The 15,188-nt window shown below is 40.8% G+C and overlaps 1 protein-coding gene across 2 annotated transcripts in view; it reads left to right on the forward strand.

Annotated features, from left to right (window-relative positions):
- The window catches only part of CCNY (cyclin Y), a 203,542-nt gene extending 191,003 nt beyond the window's left edge, over window positions 1–12,539 (forward strand). For both annotated transcript variants that reach the window (XM_006911377.3, XM_015588939.2), the window contains 2 exons: window positions 6,484–6,646; window positions 10,190–12,539. In XM_006911377.3, coding sequence (XP_006911439.1) covers window positions 6,484–6,646; window positions 10,190–10,306 — 280 coding nt within the window. In that variant the 3' untranslated portion in view covers window positions 10,307–12,539. The remainder of the gene's footprint in view (window positions 1–6,483; window positions 6,647–10,189) is intronic.
- Window positions 12,540–15,188: the final 2,649 nt, after the last annotated feature.

Raw genomic sequence — 15,188 nt, forward strand, 5'->3', positions numbered from 1 at the left:
GAAATCTTGAATATTCCTGCTTCCGTCCCACCTGGGATGTGAATCATCCCTTTGTCCAGCATTTTCACACTGAAATATACCCAGCCCATTAGTCATTTCACAGCCATCTTGGTTATCAGATTGGTTATCAGAGAGAGGGAGATCACATTTACATAACTTTTATTATTGTACATTGTTATAATTGTTCTATTTTATTATTAGTTACTGTAGTTCCCCCTTATCCACAGGATATATATTTCAAGACCCCCAGCGGTTGCCTGAAACTGGGGATAGAACCGAACTCTATATGGACTGTTTTTTCCTATACTGTACATACATACCTATGATAAAGTTTAATTTATGAATTAGGCACAGTAAGAGATTAACAACAATAATAATTATTACTCCATTTTACAGATAAAAATGCACTGATAAGTAAGATGCTAGGTCATTTGGCTAGTAACAAAGCAAGAATTTATGTTTCTTCTATTCCATATTTCATCCAAAGAAAATCGACATTTTTTTTTTTTTTAGCCTGGTCTGTTCCTTTATTGGAAGCCATTGATGATCATGCTCTCATCATCATGCCAGTCACGGGCTGAGACTTAGCAATTCATACAGCATTTGATGAATGCCTCCAAATGCCTGTGGCTGAGCAGAGGAAGAATGCATACAGGAAGAGCTTTTGTTCTTAAAAGGTTGGATTGTAAACAGTTTTTCTGAAGAAACTCTGGAGTGTACCCTTTTTCATCCCCATATCTGGGCTGGAGAACAGATTCTATTCAGGGGACCTGGGCCAGCAATTTCCTGGGCTCCTCCCCCTTTCCTAACAGACTTCTGGGGACTAGAGGCCCTGAGTCATGCCAAGTACAAACTCAGCTGACTTAATTCCTGTTCAGAGTATCCTACCGTTTTTTCTTTTTCTTTTTTTTTGAGAGCCACCGTGATCCATTTATAATGTATTTAATCTGTTTTGATATATGTATTAACATACTGTAAGGGCCTGTATATTCTAAGAAAAACTGATCAAACAATTGTATGTGTACAAATTTAGGAAGGAATATGCAAATTTCCTCCCTGCCAGAGGATTGAAAGAAGCAAGAGGATTCTCTTTAGTTGGGGATATTAGGCAGAAGGACATTCTTAACACTCTTACACCGCATGCTTATACCACATATTTACGGTTACTGATCAGCGCAGTCGCAGTCGAATCTCCTATATCTGTTTTGGAGGTACAAGCCAGGCAACCACAACAGCACAGGTCTTCACACATTTGGGCTGCCCATCCCTAGAATTGTGGACAGTTGTGTACCATCAATTCATTTTTAAGTTAACATCTAAAAAATGTTCATCATAAGTTTCAGTAGTTGCAAAGGATATCAATGCAGTATATTTTAAATAGTGGTATGTTTTGTAATAAAATCTTACCATTTGCAACCACATGGATGGAACCTAGAGGGTATTATGCTAAGTAAAGTAGTCAAAGAAAGACAAATACCATATGATTTACTTATATGTGAACAAACAAAATAAACAAACAAACAAAACAGAAACAGACTCATAGAGACAGAGAACAAACTGATGGTTGCCAGATGGGAGGGGACTTGGGGGTCTGGGTGAAAAAGGTAAAAGAATTAAGAATTACCAATTGGCAATTACAAAATACGGGGGATGTGAAGTACAGCATAGGGAATATAGCCAATAATATAATAAATGTATATAGTGCCAGATGGGTACTAGACTTAATGGGGATCACTTCGTAAATTATATCAGTGTCTAACCACTGTGCTGTACATCTGAAACTAATACCGAATGCCAACTGTAATTGAAAAATAAAAAATATATGTATAAAAAATTTGCAAATTTAGCAACTTAAAACAATACAAAATAAATCATGGTATTTTTAAAGTGTCCATTGTAGACTGAATTCCATAGTAATATGATACTCAACCATCTATTTTCGTAAAGTTGAAAATTTTATATTCTTTTTTCTTCTTGAACTCATTATTTTCTTTCTGGTTTCCTCTCACAGAAGTTTATTTCTCAAAATTCTATTTAACAAAAAGTGTACATACATATTTAACTGAAATGTTATTTTCTGCAATATAAGATTCTAACTTATTAAAAATATCTCAAGGGAGTTATTAATACACAGTTGATCAAAATAATAGAAACAAATTTGATATAAATTATTAAATATAAAGAGTAAAATGGGAAATATATCAATGAAATCAGTAGGGTTGCTTTTGCCTCCATTAGTTCATATTTTCATGTTTGATTATTACTTGATGGAATGAAACAAAGTTCAGCATAAGTTTTATTCCCATTTTTCGTTAACGTGAGAGTTGAGAGAACATGTCCATATAAGTAAGTAGATGAATTTCCAAGTTTTATTATAACAGTATCACTCAGGCGAGTCTAAATGATTTTAGAGTTTTATGCAAAAAACACAGTCATCTATATGTAAAAATTGTTTAAATAAGCCTACCAACTCCTCTTTCAGTTTGTTAAAAGCAAAAATTGAAAACCACCTAAGTTATTAGCCTGTCATTAGTCATTTGCTTTTCAACACCAAATGTTGAAATAAATACTTTTACTTGGTTATTGGAGGTTCTTCTTGAGAACTTGGTAAGGGTGGGTGAGTGGCCTGCCTCTCCCTCCCAGAGTCAGAGAAGAGTAACGGAAAGAAGCAGTCACAAAGAGAACCTGCATACTTGGTGTGTTCTTGGCAAGTCAGTTTTAAGAGAGAGAAGTGAAAATTATAGATCTAGACATCTGTTCCTGATGCTCATGTTCCTAGGCAATCTTGGAGACAGCCTTTGTGTGCTGAATGGGAAAGCATATCCCAGCAGGAAGACCAGTGACCCACTGAGCCCTGTAACAGATACCTAGTCTTCTGAGCTGAATTGTGTTTCCTCAAAATTCACATATGGAAGCCCTAACTCCTAGTGCCTCAGAATGTAACTGTATTTGGAGAAAAGATGTTTAAAGAGATAATTAAGTTAAAATGGGGTCATTAGGATAAGCCCTAATCCAATATGACTGGAGTCAGACAACACAGGCAGAGGAACAGCCATATGAGGACACAGAAAAGATGCCATCTGCAAGCCAAGGAGAGAGGCCTCAGAAGAAAATAAACCTGCTGGCACCTTGACCTTGGACTTTCAGCCTCCAGAACTGTGAGAAAATATATTTCTGTTGTTTAAGACATCCAGTCTGTGGCATTTCATTATGGCAGCCCAGAGACTAATGAAGATTTTGGTACTGGAAAGTGGGGTGCTGCTGTAATAAATACCTAAAGATGTGGAAGCAGCTTTGGACTGGGTGGAGGATGGCAGAGTTTTGAGGCTCATGTTAGAAGAACCCTAGATTGCCTTGAGATTGTCGATAGAAATATGGTGTCAAAGGCACTTTTGATGAGGACTCAGAAAGAAAATATGGGAGGTGTATGTAGAGGAAGCTTCTGTCATCTTAGAGAATGTACAAACAGAATATTGCTAGAAACAGGAATGTTAAAGGTACCTCTGAGGTCTCATGCTACCAGACACTGGAGGAGAGGCGATCCTTGTTAAAAAGTGGCAAAGAACATGGCCAAATTGTGTCATAGTATTTTGTGGGAAGTAGAACATTTAAGTGAAGAACTTTAATATTTAGCAGAGGAGATTTCTAAGCAAAGTGTTATAGATGCTGCCTGGTTTCCTCTTGCCATTGATAATAAAATGTGAGGAGAGAGAGATAAATTGAAGAATTGTTAAGCAAGAAAGGAAGCAGAAGTTATAAAGATTTGGAAAATCCCTAACTTCTCAGTCTCAGTCTATCCCTATTTGTTGCAAAAAAGAAAAAGAAAAAAAATGAGAAAGCATTCTCTGAAGGAACACTAAGGTTATGACTGGACAGTGTTTGCTAAACAGATTAATAAAGAATGTGACTCAAGGATCCAATCAAACATCTCAGCAGAAATGCCAGCTTAAACCGAAGGTGACAAAGACAGGACAAATGAAAGAAGGCTATCGGGGACTTCTGGGAATCTACAGATGGACCACTAGAGCTGTCAGGCTGTGACATGTGTTATCCAGTTGAAGGTGGTAAATCCACCAAGCCTATTCTCTCTGCATCACGGTTAGTTTTCTGATGATTTAGTATATAACAAGCTGTCAGATGAGATGTCTTTGAAGATATACCAAGGAACCCTGGGAAAAGGACACCTTGCTCAACAGAACTAAATTCCTCTTGACTTTAATCATTGTATGTATATACCCTCAACAAGAGTCCTTGGTATTTTATATACCATTTGGGGCAGGATTAACAGACTAGCTCTCTTGTAATATTAAAAAGGCAAGGTTTTCTTCTTAGCATTGGGAGAATAAGATCTGCAGTGACACCTTTTGACCACCACATGGCAGTCTGTACACAGGCAGCTCCCACATTAACCCAGGAGAGTTCCTTCTAAGCCCATTTGTTTGGGCTCTTCTGGCTTTAGCGGTATCCTTGTTTCATTAAAATTTTATCTGGGTTCCAGTATTTCATAGGATGATCTCTTATTAAATCTCATTTAAATGAAGTATGAGTAAAAGTCATTTAAAGTAAAAATTATTCCAAATCAAAGTAATTTAGATTCCATAAAACTATAAAATTTAGCACAGTATATACATTTGGAGCTTGTTACTCCTTTCACTAAGCTGAGTAGAAACAACATGCAACTTAAGCTATTTCTCTGATTAAAAGACCTGAGTGTGACCTCTTGGTCTTTCCATCTGAAGCACTCAGACCTTCCATAGCAACTTGCTGAAGCTTCTTAATTCTCATTTGCTCAGTAGCTTCTCTGAAACTACCTACCCTTGCTCACATCCCAGCCTCCCTACCCACCTCCTTAACACTACTGTCCCCTACTGTCACAGTAGCATAAGACCGGGGCACAGTCCTCCACAGTCTCTGATGGCTTAGTGAGGTGGCTCACCAGCAACAGATTCCATGGGGACAGGAAGGTGCTTTATTAGTTTGAGGCTTGAAAACATTGGAGGTCTGCATACAGGAGCGCCATAACTGGGGGCTCAGTGTTCAGGAGAATCATGGAGGCTGGATCAGGAGGGGTGAGGCCTGGCACTGGGGACAGGGCTTGTCAGCCTTCAACTCCTTTTACAAGGAGATGGTGATAATGTGTCCTGTCTTCCTGCGGGCATGGGGATGGTTTGGGCACCACTGCTGGAAATATCCAATCCTGGTTCTTTCCACTGGAGCTCCACGCTTGCCAAACCAGTTCAGCTCTCACTTCTATGGGAAGCCTTTGCTGATCCCTGCAACCGCTGAGCTTGGTCTGCTCCATTCACTAGCAGCAATCATTGAGCACCAACTGTATGTCAGGTACTGTGTTAGGGGCCAGGCATGTGAAATCACATGTCATGGTTTCTGGCTATGAGGAGACAAGTAGAGGAGACTGAGTTAAGGCGACAGAGTGGAGTGTGAGAAAGGACAAATATAGTACTATGTGGTGTGCCGTTGGGGCACAGGGTGCTTCCTGGGGGAGGTGGCGCCGAAACTGAGTGCTCAATGAATAGATCCTAAGGACTTTTCGTCCTCCCCAGGTTTTAACTATTGAGAAATAGATCTAATTTAAAAAATAACTGACATGAGGACATTCTCAAAGTAGGAATTTTAAAATGTAATCTGGCTACCCATCATTAGCTTTCATCAAAATATAAATGGGTTGGCCAGTGGGTCTTAATACCTACGCTGGCTCCTTTACTGATCACCCTTATAGTTGGGCGGTTCTCAGTGTGGCCAGGACCAGAAGTATCAGCATCCCATGGGAGCTTGTTAGACACATACATTCTCAGGCCCTTTCCAACCGTGTTGAATCAGTGATGGGGCGCAGGGTCAGCAGTCTGTTTTAACAAGCCCTCCCTCCGGGTGATTGAATTGGTGCTCAGTTTGGGAACTATCGTTCTCATCTTCAGAGCTGGTGAGTTCTCTTTGTAAGAGGCTGGGACTGCATTCACCTTTTCCCTCCCTGCTTTGCCTAAGGAAGTCCCTTCAGCAGTTCTGCCACTCTTCTCCCAGGAAATAGGAAAGGGCCATTAAAGAAAGGCATCTTCTAGGTCTAGCAGAGACCTTTCCTCTGGGCGGCTCTCTGGGGCCCTCACTAGACTGCACTTGACAGCTATTGACTGCTTCATCTGCCCCATATTTGAGCTGATGGTTCATGCTGAGAATTGCTGCCAGAGCCTGCTGTGTGTGTGTGTTAGGTCTCAGTGAAACAAATCACCCTGAAGAGATTATCTCAGTTAATCAGGCCTCATCCTTCTGGGCATCTGATCGAGTGGATTCATCTTTGAATATGAATATGGTGGTTAAACTGCAACTCTGGTGTCCAACCAGGCAATTAATTAGATGGCTTTTCTCCCTGGAGGATGCAATTTTCCGGAGTCTTGTGTCCAGCAGCTTGCCTTGGCAGGCCATGCAGCCTGGTGTGACAGCTAAATTTGTGTGCCATCTTTGTCTTTGCAGGAATGAGTTAGAGCGACAGTTCCTTGAATTGCTCCAGTTCAACATCAATGTTCCTTCCAGTGTTTATGCCAAGTATTATTTTGATCTTCGTTCTCTGGCAGAAGCAAACAACCTGAGCTTTCCTTTGGAGCCCCTGAGCAGGGAAAGGGCTCACAAGCTTGAGGTAACGTGCTTTAACATACTGGTTTTTAGTGCACTACTGCAGATACATTATCTGGGTACAGTGGAAGGGTGTGATCACGATGACAATTTCTCCACTATGTGTTGTAAAATAAGGACACCCTGTAAAATAAGGGTACCCTGGATTTAGAGTTAGTCAATTAATTTAGTTGATTAGAACTTTACAACCTTACATTTTCAGTAACCTTAATACCAGTTTTTATTTAATGTGAATTTATTCTATTTTTTAAATCAAAGAAGATTTTTTTTAACTTTGTTTTTAAAAAAAATAAGGCCAAAAAAAAGGAATTTTCCAGCATGAGCTTTTATCAGGCGAAAGATACTAGATGGCCCTAATGATTGGGAATCGAAAAAGGATTGATTCTGCTTTTCACTTTTCAAAATATTTTCCCCACAGCTAGATTAGAGCCAGGGCCCGCCCCACTGGCCTTGGTATGGATTTCGGGCCTTCATTGTTAAGCTGTATGACTTTTGTGTCTCATACTTGTGTGGAGATTAGCGTCATATTTGCACCTAGCTCTTCCCATCTTTTTGGCTGGATGAAAAGCGGTAGAGTGATAAGAGGCTCACTGGTGAGATGCCCCCGCTCCTCCAGAGCAGGTGTTTAGAAGCCCTCTGCACCTTCATCTCTGGGCCCATGTTGGTCTCATCTCATTGAACCTTTGACCAAAGTGGTAGATGGCACGGTCATCTCCCAAGCTTGGTGAGACCTAAGAAGTCTATGCTGCCTGCCCCATTGTCCATCCCAAGTGAACTGTCCTCCCCTGGTCAACAGGGTCAGAGTGGCCCGAGTACTGGTCTAATAGAGTTAACAGCTACGAACAAAGCAAAGTCTAGAGGTGAGGAAAGAGGGTTGGTATGGATTTCAAGCTCAAGAATGCAAAACTTTTAAATAAAAATTTAAAAAGTAAATAATATGTGAGTTTCAAGACGGAAACTTAGTAAAACTTAGTTTAGAAAAGACTGGATACACAGCACTGGGTTTAAAATAAAAATCCAGTGAGATTTTTAGAACTCAGCCTCTTTTCTGTCATTGTATGCCAGCCACTAGAGTGAAACCGCTCCTTAAGTCTCCCATTTCTCTGTATTCAAGTGCAAATCATGGGAAACCCTTCCTCTGAAGGACTTTCTCCAAGGCAAATACTGTCAAACCTTTGCAAGCATACACGTGAGATGGAATTCAGTGCCAGGGTGAGCGTGAACCCTGTTTGAGCTGCGCAACAGTCCCACTCTCCTAGTTTACTGAGATGGGCTCCAGTCACCCCTGCAGCTCTGTGCTCCTGGGAGCCATTTGGTGCTGAAGGAAAGTAGGTCTGTGGTTCTCTGAGCTAGGAAACCTAGTGGTTCAGGTCAGCTACATGGGGAGCACACAGGCTGGCTGAGACTGGGTGGGGGGTCGGTGGCAGCTCTTAACTCCGTTACCTTATCTGAGTGGAAAGAGGCGAGTACGCGCCTACTCCTGGGGGGTGGCCGTGCCAAGTGTCCCTAGGGGCTCACCGGGCAAGAGGGAGCCAGCAGTCCTAACATGACTGTTTTCTCTCTGTCTCCTCCCAAGACACAAATCTTCCCCTCCTCTGTAGGGCTGGACAGAAGCACTGTCTGGGAAAGCAGTTGACACTCTTTTGCAATGATTTTTTAGGAACGAGGTTTCATTGTTTTCCAGACCATAGCATCCTTGTTAGTCCGTTTGGTTAGCAAACTTGAATCGCATAAAGGAAAGCAGGGACTGAGACCTCATAGAAGTACCCATTTTCTGAAATTCTGTGCTTGTTCAGATGTCCCACCAAATGACTGTTTTGATATGCTGGCTACAGGAAACGAGTGCACCAAGTGCCAGGGCAAATGCAAAGTGGCTTTTTCATTAGCAGGGCCATTTCTCTTCGCAATAAATTAGTATATCTCTGTGCCTGTGGGAATGTGATTAAAGCTAACATCAGTTTGCGTAATAAAGTCTAGAATAAAGTAGTACATTGCTAATTTGTTATGATATTGCATTCAGACTCATACTGTTTATAAGCTGAGAAACAACAGATGGTAATATTAGGAAGTTTAAATGAAGATAATTTGCTTTAAAAAAATGATTGCTCTAATACCCTTAAGGAATCTGATTTTCTGTTCTTTATATATGCCACCTATATTATGTGTACAAAACATATTTCCAATGAATTCTCAGTGTTATAGCCCACCAGCAACCCTACTTCATCTCTCATTTAGAAGAAGACAGCCTCGACTCCTGTCTCCTCCGGTCCACCCTCCATGGCGCCAGTGCAGTTGTTTTTCTAAAATGCAATTGTAGGTTTTGGAATGTTAACTCTTAAAGTCATCAGCACTTTTGCATTGCCAGCCTGTGGGCGGCCGTGTCAGCCTGGCCCTGGCAGCTCTGCTTCTCCATCCCCTGCTGCCCTGCAGTAGCCGTCCCTGAACCGTGCTCTCGACCTCCTCTCACCATGCCAGCACACGTAGCTGCGGTTTTGTGCCCTGCTGAGAATGCCGCATCTCTCATGATAATCTCCTCTCCTCCAAGCATAGTTATTTAAGCCTAGTTCTGATGGCCAGCCTCAGTCATGAGTGTCCCTTCAGCGATTCCCCAAAATAGAATCAGTTGCTCAGTCTCCCTCTGTTTTCGGTACTTGGGTCATGCTTGGTACGTCCATGCCTCTGTTATGTGCATATCCCATCTGGAACTTATGTTATCCATTCAACACATATTTACACATATTTACTCAGGGCGCTCTAAAGCGAGCGGGTCCAGCTTTTGTCATGTGCTCTCTCCTGGTACAAGCGGGTCCAGCTTTTGTTATGTGCTCTCTTCTGCACAGTGGCAGCCCCAGGAGAGCTGTGGCCACACTCTGACCCCAGGGCAGGCCTGGCCCTGCTCTTAGCTGTGGCCCTCCCCCGTGGAGTCTCACTGCCCTCATCAGCAGAATGAGGACTACATTGATTATCTCTGCATTCCGTGTTTCTGTGTCCCCTCTGGTTCCCTTCTGCAACAGTGCTATAGAGATGACTCAAATACCCAGTCATCTGCTCTAACTCAGTCTCTGATTAATAATCATTGCCCACTACTGAGCTCTCCCCATGCACCTAACACGGAGCTCCAGTGCATCATGGCCTCGCTGTGAGGAGGGTGCTGTTATTACCCCATTTGCAGACGAGGATGCTAAGGACTTAAAAAGGGGCACATACCCAGGTCACAGGTGGGGAACCACCATTGAACTGGAGCTGGCTGACCCCAGGCTACACTGTCATAGAGCTGTCTCACATTTTGAGATTGTTTTCTCAGTTAGGCTGCAAGCACTTTAGAAACAAGGACCATGTGTATACTTCCTTCCTATACACCACTGTGACTGGCACGGGTCTGGGCCATGGGATGTGAACCACACGGGGTAGGGAGGGACTCCTACTGGTTTCATTCATGAGCATCTTCAGTGCCTAGAATGGTGCTGCTCACAGCAGTGCTTGGTGTCCGGTGAGTGAGCGGGTGGAGGGCATTTCCATCCTGAATGGTCTCTCTTCTTCCCGTCAGGCCATCTCTCGCCTCTGCGAGGACAAGTACAAGGACCTGAGGAGACCCACAAGGAAGCGGTCAGCAAGTGCTGACAATCTGACTCTGCCGAGATGGTCCCCAGCCATCATCTCCTAACTGTGGGTGTCCTCACTGAAGGCTGTACCATCCCTCAGTTTCTCCTTTAGTTTGAGAAAAGACAGACTTGGGGTGGTTTTGTTTTTGGTTTTTCTTTCTTTCTTTCTTTCTTTTTTTTTTAAATCCATAGCTCCATCAGGCTGCCTTGATGACCGCCTCTGAGCTGTGTGGCTAACACGCAGCGAGGCTTTGAGGGAAGCAAAATCAGTATTCTGGAAATTCTGTTTCACACCTTTCCCTATCATCAACAGCATTCCTTCATGGAGGAAAAAGACTCTAATCCTGGAGGAGGAAATAAAGGGAAAGGGAAGTCGTGTAGAGGCAGGGAAAATGGTTAAATGGCATGGCCATTTCTTAAGTCCCCCATCTGGTCAGTAGGTGAATACGACGGAAAACACAGCAGTAGGTTAACACAGTTGGACGTGCATTAAAACACAAGAGTACCGCCTTTATCACCTCCGTCTGGATCAGTCTGTTCCGTAAGACTTCTTGCATTCCTTCTGGCAGCTTTTTTGGGATTTGGGGGATTTTTGTTGGTTTTTATTCTGTTTTGGTTTTGGTCCCACAGAGCAGAGAATATAGTTTGTACCCACCATGGCACAGACATCCAAATAAATAGTACCGGTTGTTTCTCTCTGCACTGTCCCTGCGAGCTGTCTCCTGAGCTTTCTTCCTCACAGGTGGGACGCACTCGTTAACGCTTCTCTACACCTTTATTTTATACAGTTTTTCTTCAACAATGGCAAAATTAACTTGACTATAGTGCTGAACCAAAATTATCCCTTTCCCTCTTTATTCCTCACCCCCTAAAAATTCTAACATGGGTGCTTGTGCCTTCCAATTTTCATGCAGTTTTTTTTTTGTTGTTGTTCTGACCTGAAGTTGTAGTTACAAATCAGTCAGACGTCGTGAGCCGAGGAAACGATGTGCAGTAGAGGGTGTCCTCAGCCAAGATTTTCCAGAGTGCTGGGTGTTGTCCTGAAGTTATTGAGGAGGAGCCATTTCTTTGTACACCCTGCCCAGTCCATTCCTCTACTTCTACATCCATTGTTGCAAGCAATATTCTTATCAACTTTTATATGTTTACCTTAAATTGAAGTTAGTATAAATCAAAGTTATTTGTATAAAATTTTTTAAAAACCTAAAATAAAAAAGGTGGGGGTTGGGTATTCCAGTGGGAAGATCATTAAAGGGCAAAATGTTACTATTTACTGAGATATTTTTCACAGAATGATAGGAAAAAAAACTCAACTTGCATTTTAATCGTGGGTGCTTAGAGAAGTTATACAAAATTCAAACTGTGAAGGTTTATGCTTCATTATGACCATCCTTTTTTGTTTTCTGACTATCCCTAATTTGCTTATGGGCTAGATAGTAATCTTTTATAAAGTAAAATAAAAAGGTTAATGATCAAATATCAAAGTAAATCTGATATTAAGTCTAAGAATTGGAGTCAGTGAAGCATATAATGCTTTGAGTTTTTGCATATTTTCTTGAGTCACAATGACAGGTTCTAAGCATTTTCCTTTTTCAAGTCTCTGTGAGGCAAACAGCAGCAAATACTCTGTGTTTCGCCTTTCTCCTGTGTGAGCTTGGAAAACTTTGGAACTCTATATTATTTGTCTTGAGTACCCTAAAATCATACACCTGCTCCCCATACATGCCTGCTCCTGATGACACATGCTTTGGAAATGGAAGGAATTCAGAAAGTCAAAACCCCAAGAACACCAAGCTAAGAGTGCTGGTCAGGTTTCATTGAATTTTGTATCATGTGTAAACATAACTGGGCCAGAAATATTGTCAAGTTCTTTCTAAACTTTCAAAAGCAAACACGCAGAACAGGAAAAGTTCATTATTTTTCCATTGTAATTGTGTGGATATACTCTGTATGGGTACCAAAATCAGCATCTCTCTTCAAGTAAGAGTTGGATTTAGAACTTTAGAAATCTAAAAATGTAGAAAATATCATTTTATATTCCCTATTCTATATAACTTACAAAGGGACATATTTTTCTTAGCTGAATCTGAATACCTCTCAAGCATAAATTAGTTTCTCTCATGTAAAGTATTTTACCAATCCATTTCAAGGAAATAGGTTCTGCTGCCTTTAAAGCAGAAATCTTATTTTTATCCCTTTTATTTGAATGAGAGAGATTTGAAAATTGAATTATGTAAATATATCAATGCATCTGCTATTATTTTGTGGAGTTTATTAAACTACTTTAAAAAATTGTATAGTCTATTTATTGTATGTATGTACATATAGTCTGATAACTTAAAATTTAAAGTGAATCCCATAAACCCCAGCTCAGTCTTTGTTTAGACTGTTGAATATGTTTTAGCCTTGTGCACTGGACTCTACCTCTGTATAGGAAAAATTTCCATATTCATTAATAAGTATTGATCTGTATTAATTGGTTATGTTTCTTGCACTAAGGATTTTTAAAACTCCTGTAAGTGTAGATTTTACTTTTGCAGTATGAATCACTTGACACATAGGTAGATACTTTAGGTTTGTTTTATTTTTCTCCATGATGATGAAGACATTTTGTTCTCTGGTTTGTTCTAAGTTTGCCAAAAAAAAAAAAAAATCTCAACAACAGCAGTACAAGTACAGTACTATTGATAAATCGTAGTGACTGTAATTTGTTTGCAAAGTGATTCAATGCCCTAAAATTAAAGCTGGATTACTCTTTAGGAATACATCGTCTTAGTGCAGTTTTTAAATGCACAGTTTTCATCACTAATGAGGGATGAAAAAAACCACACAATTTGTTGACTTTAATTTTAGATTTGACTGAAATAACAAAGTCACTGGGAGAATAAGTATATAGCTCAATGAAAAAAAAATTTTTTTTTTTACTTAGATTTACCTTTTTTTTCTTTTAACTGAGAAAAGGGAAAGAAGTCGGGGATTTAGAACCAAATTGGAGGGTGAGCTGGGAGATCCTGTCAAGATCAAGATCTGCTTCCATGCCTTACTGCACAAGAGCAGAGCTTGGAGCGTTGCCTGCCCCCATGGACTGAATCCCTGAGCTCCTTCTGTGGGCCTTGGCAGGGGCCTCTCCATCTTGGAGTTTCTCTTGATTATGGGGATTTTAATCCTCAGCTGAGGGGCAAAGCAAAATTCTAGGAGTGAGCAATTTCTATCCTTTCTGGCTTCTTTTGGTAACCTCTCACCACCTGGGGCCATATTTTACAGCTTTGGATTTTTTAAATGATAAAAGTATTCCTGGTTCATTGTAGGTTTTAATAAGTGTTAAATAAATACATACATAGAACAAATAGTGTCTGCCTTTCTGCTACATTTTTTTGAACATTGTTATAAAATTCAACAGGTTTTATAGATGCTGAGTGGACCAAATCTTTGCAAGAGCAGTGGAAAAGAGTCTTATAAGTCTTGAGTGACTCAAATAAGTACTAAGACCTTCAGCAGTTGAGATGGTTGCAAGGTAGAGACCTAGTAGAGCTCATCACATTTATATCAGTGCCTTATTTTATCTTTAATCACTTTATCCCCTTAACTTCGTTGAAGTCAGTATTTCAAGACTTAGGTTGGATGGATCTCAGAGATGTGGATCATCTTCCCAAAAGCCAACCAGAGAGTCCCACTCTTGTTGAAAAGAGGAAATGGGAAACACCTTGGAGCTGAAATGGGAAAAGGATACTTAAGGATTAATTTGAGATTTATGTTTTAAGGTATGTGGTTTGCAAGAAAAACCCTACACATGTCTTCATTAAGATCATGATTTGCTATTACTGAATGCAAAGTTAGTAGAGCTATTATCCCACCTGAAAACAAATCCCCACAGGTGCCAGACAGGCCTCAGCACAGGTGAGGGAGTGTCAGAGTGTTCGAAGCCACAAAATTGGTGATGGAGTTTGGACTTGACTAGGTCAGCCAAATTTCTTCATTTTCTTACCAAGTTTGTATATGTGAAGCTGCTAAAGGTCTACTGTGTCACTTTCTGTTAGAAACTTTATCAATAAAGAGTTCAGTGATTAGCACCAAAATGATCTGCTTTTATTCATCTCTCAGTTGAAGAGTCACTGGATGCAGCTCTGTGTCTGTATTGCTGTGAGGACTTGTCCTGGCAACTTATCCTATCCATTTGCAAGTCTTTGTAGAACACATTCTGGAAGAACCTGTTACTGTGAGAAATGTCTGACTGAATGGTGTTACAGGTCTTAGTAAGCCTTCTTGTGTCCTTTAGTGACTTGATTTGGCAGAGGGCTTTATTCCTTTGAAGAGCTTTTGTTTATTATGAATGTTTTCAAATGCAGGATATAAGAATGACATTCCAAAATAATTGCCGTTTTGGACAAAGGTAGTAAGTGTAACTAGAACTCGTGTGTAACATTATGTTAATATTGGTATTGGTCTTTATTATAATGAAACCTTGGGTTTCAGTCTCATTTCAAAGTTAACTTGTTGTATGACCTTGGACAAATTACCTCACCTCCCTGGATCATTCAGTGAACTTGACTGGCAGAGATACACTTGCTGGTTGTTTTCACCATCTGCCTTACTCTGTTCCTGAGCATACACTTCTCAGCCAGTTGTTGGGTACTGCTGTGCATGGATGTAGGAAGGCTGTGAAAGACAAGTGCAAGACTAACTGGAGTTTCCCTGGGGGAAATTAGTTGTCTCTTCCATAGTTCCCTCCTAAAGAAGGGTGGCCATGGGTAGATCTGTGAAAGGCATGGGGGTTCAGGTTTTAGCTACTGCCCATCCTCTCCCTGGCTCTGTTCTAATGCAACTGAATATCCACCTCGTCCTCTAGTTCGGTTTTCCCGGACCTGGTTTGTGGATTCTTGTCCACATTGATGGATGCAGAAAATCTCGAAACAGTGAAGTTGTTTGTTGGGATATTTCCAAAGT

This window comes from Pteropus alecto, unplaced genomic scaffold (assembly GCF_000325575.1).
Source record: "Pteropus alecto unplaced genomic scaffold, ASM32557v1 scaffold204, whole genome shotgun sequence".
Taxonomy (NCBI): Eukaryota; Metazoa; Chordata; class Mammalia; order Chiroptera; family Pteropodidae; genus Pteropus; species Pteropus alecto.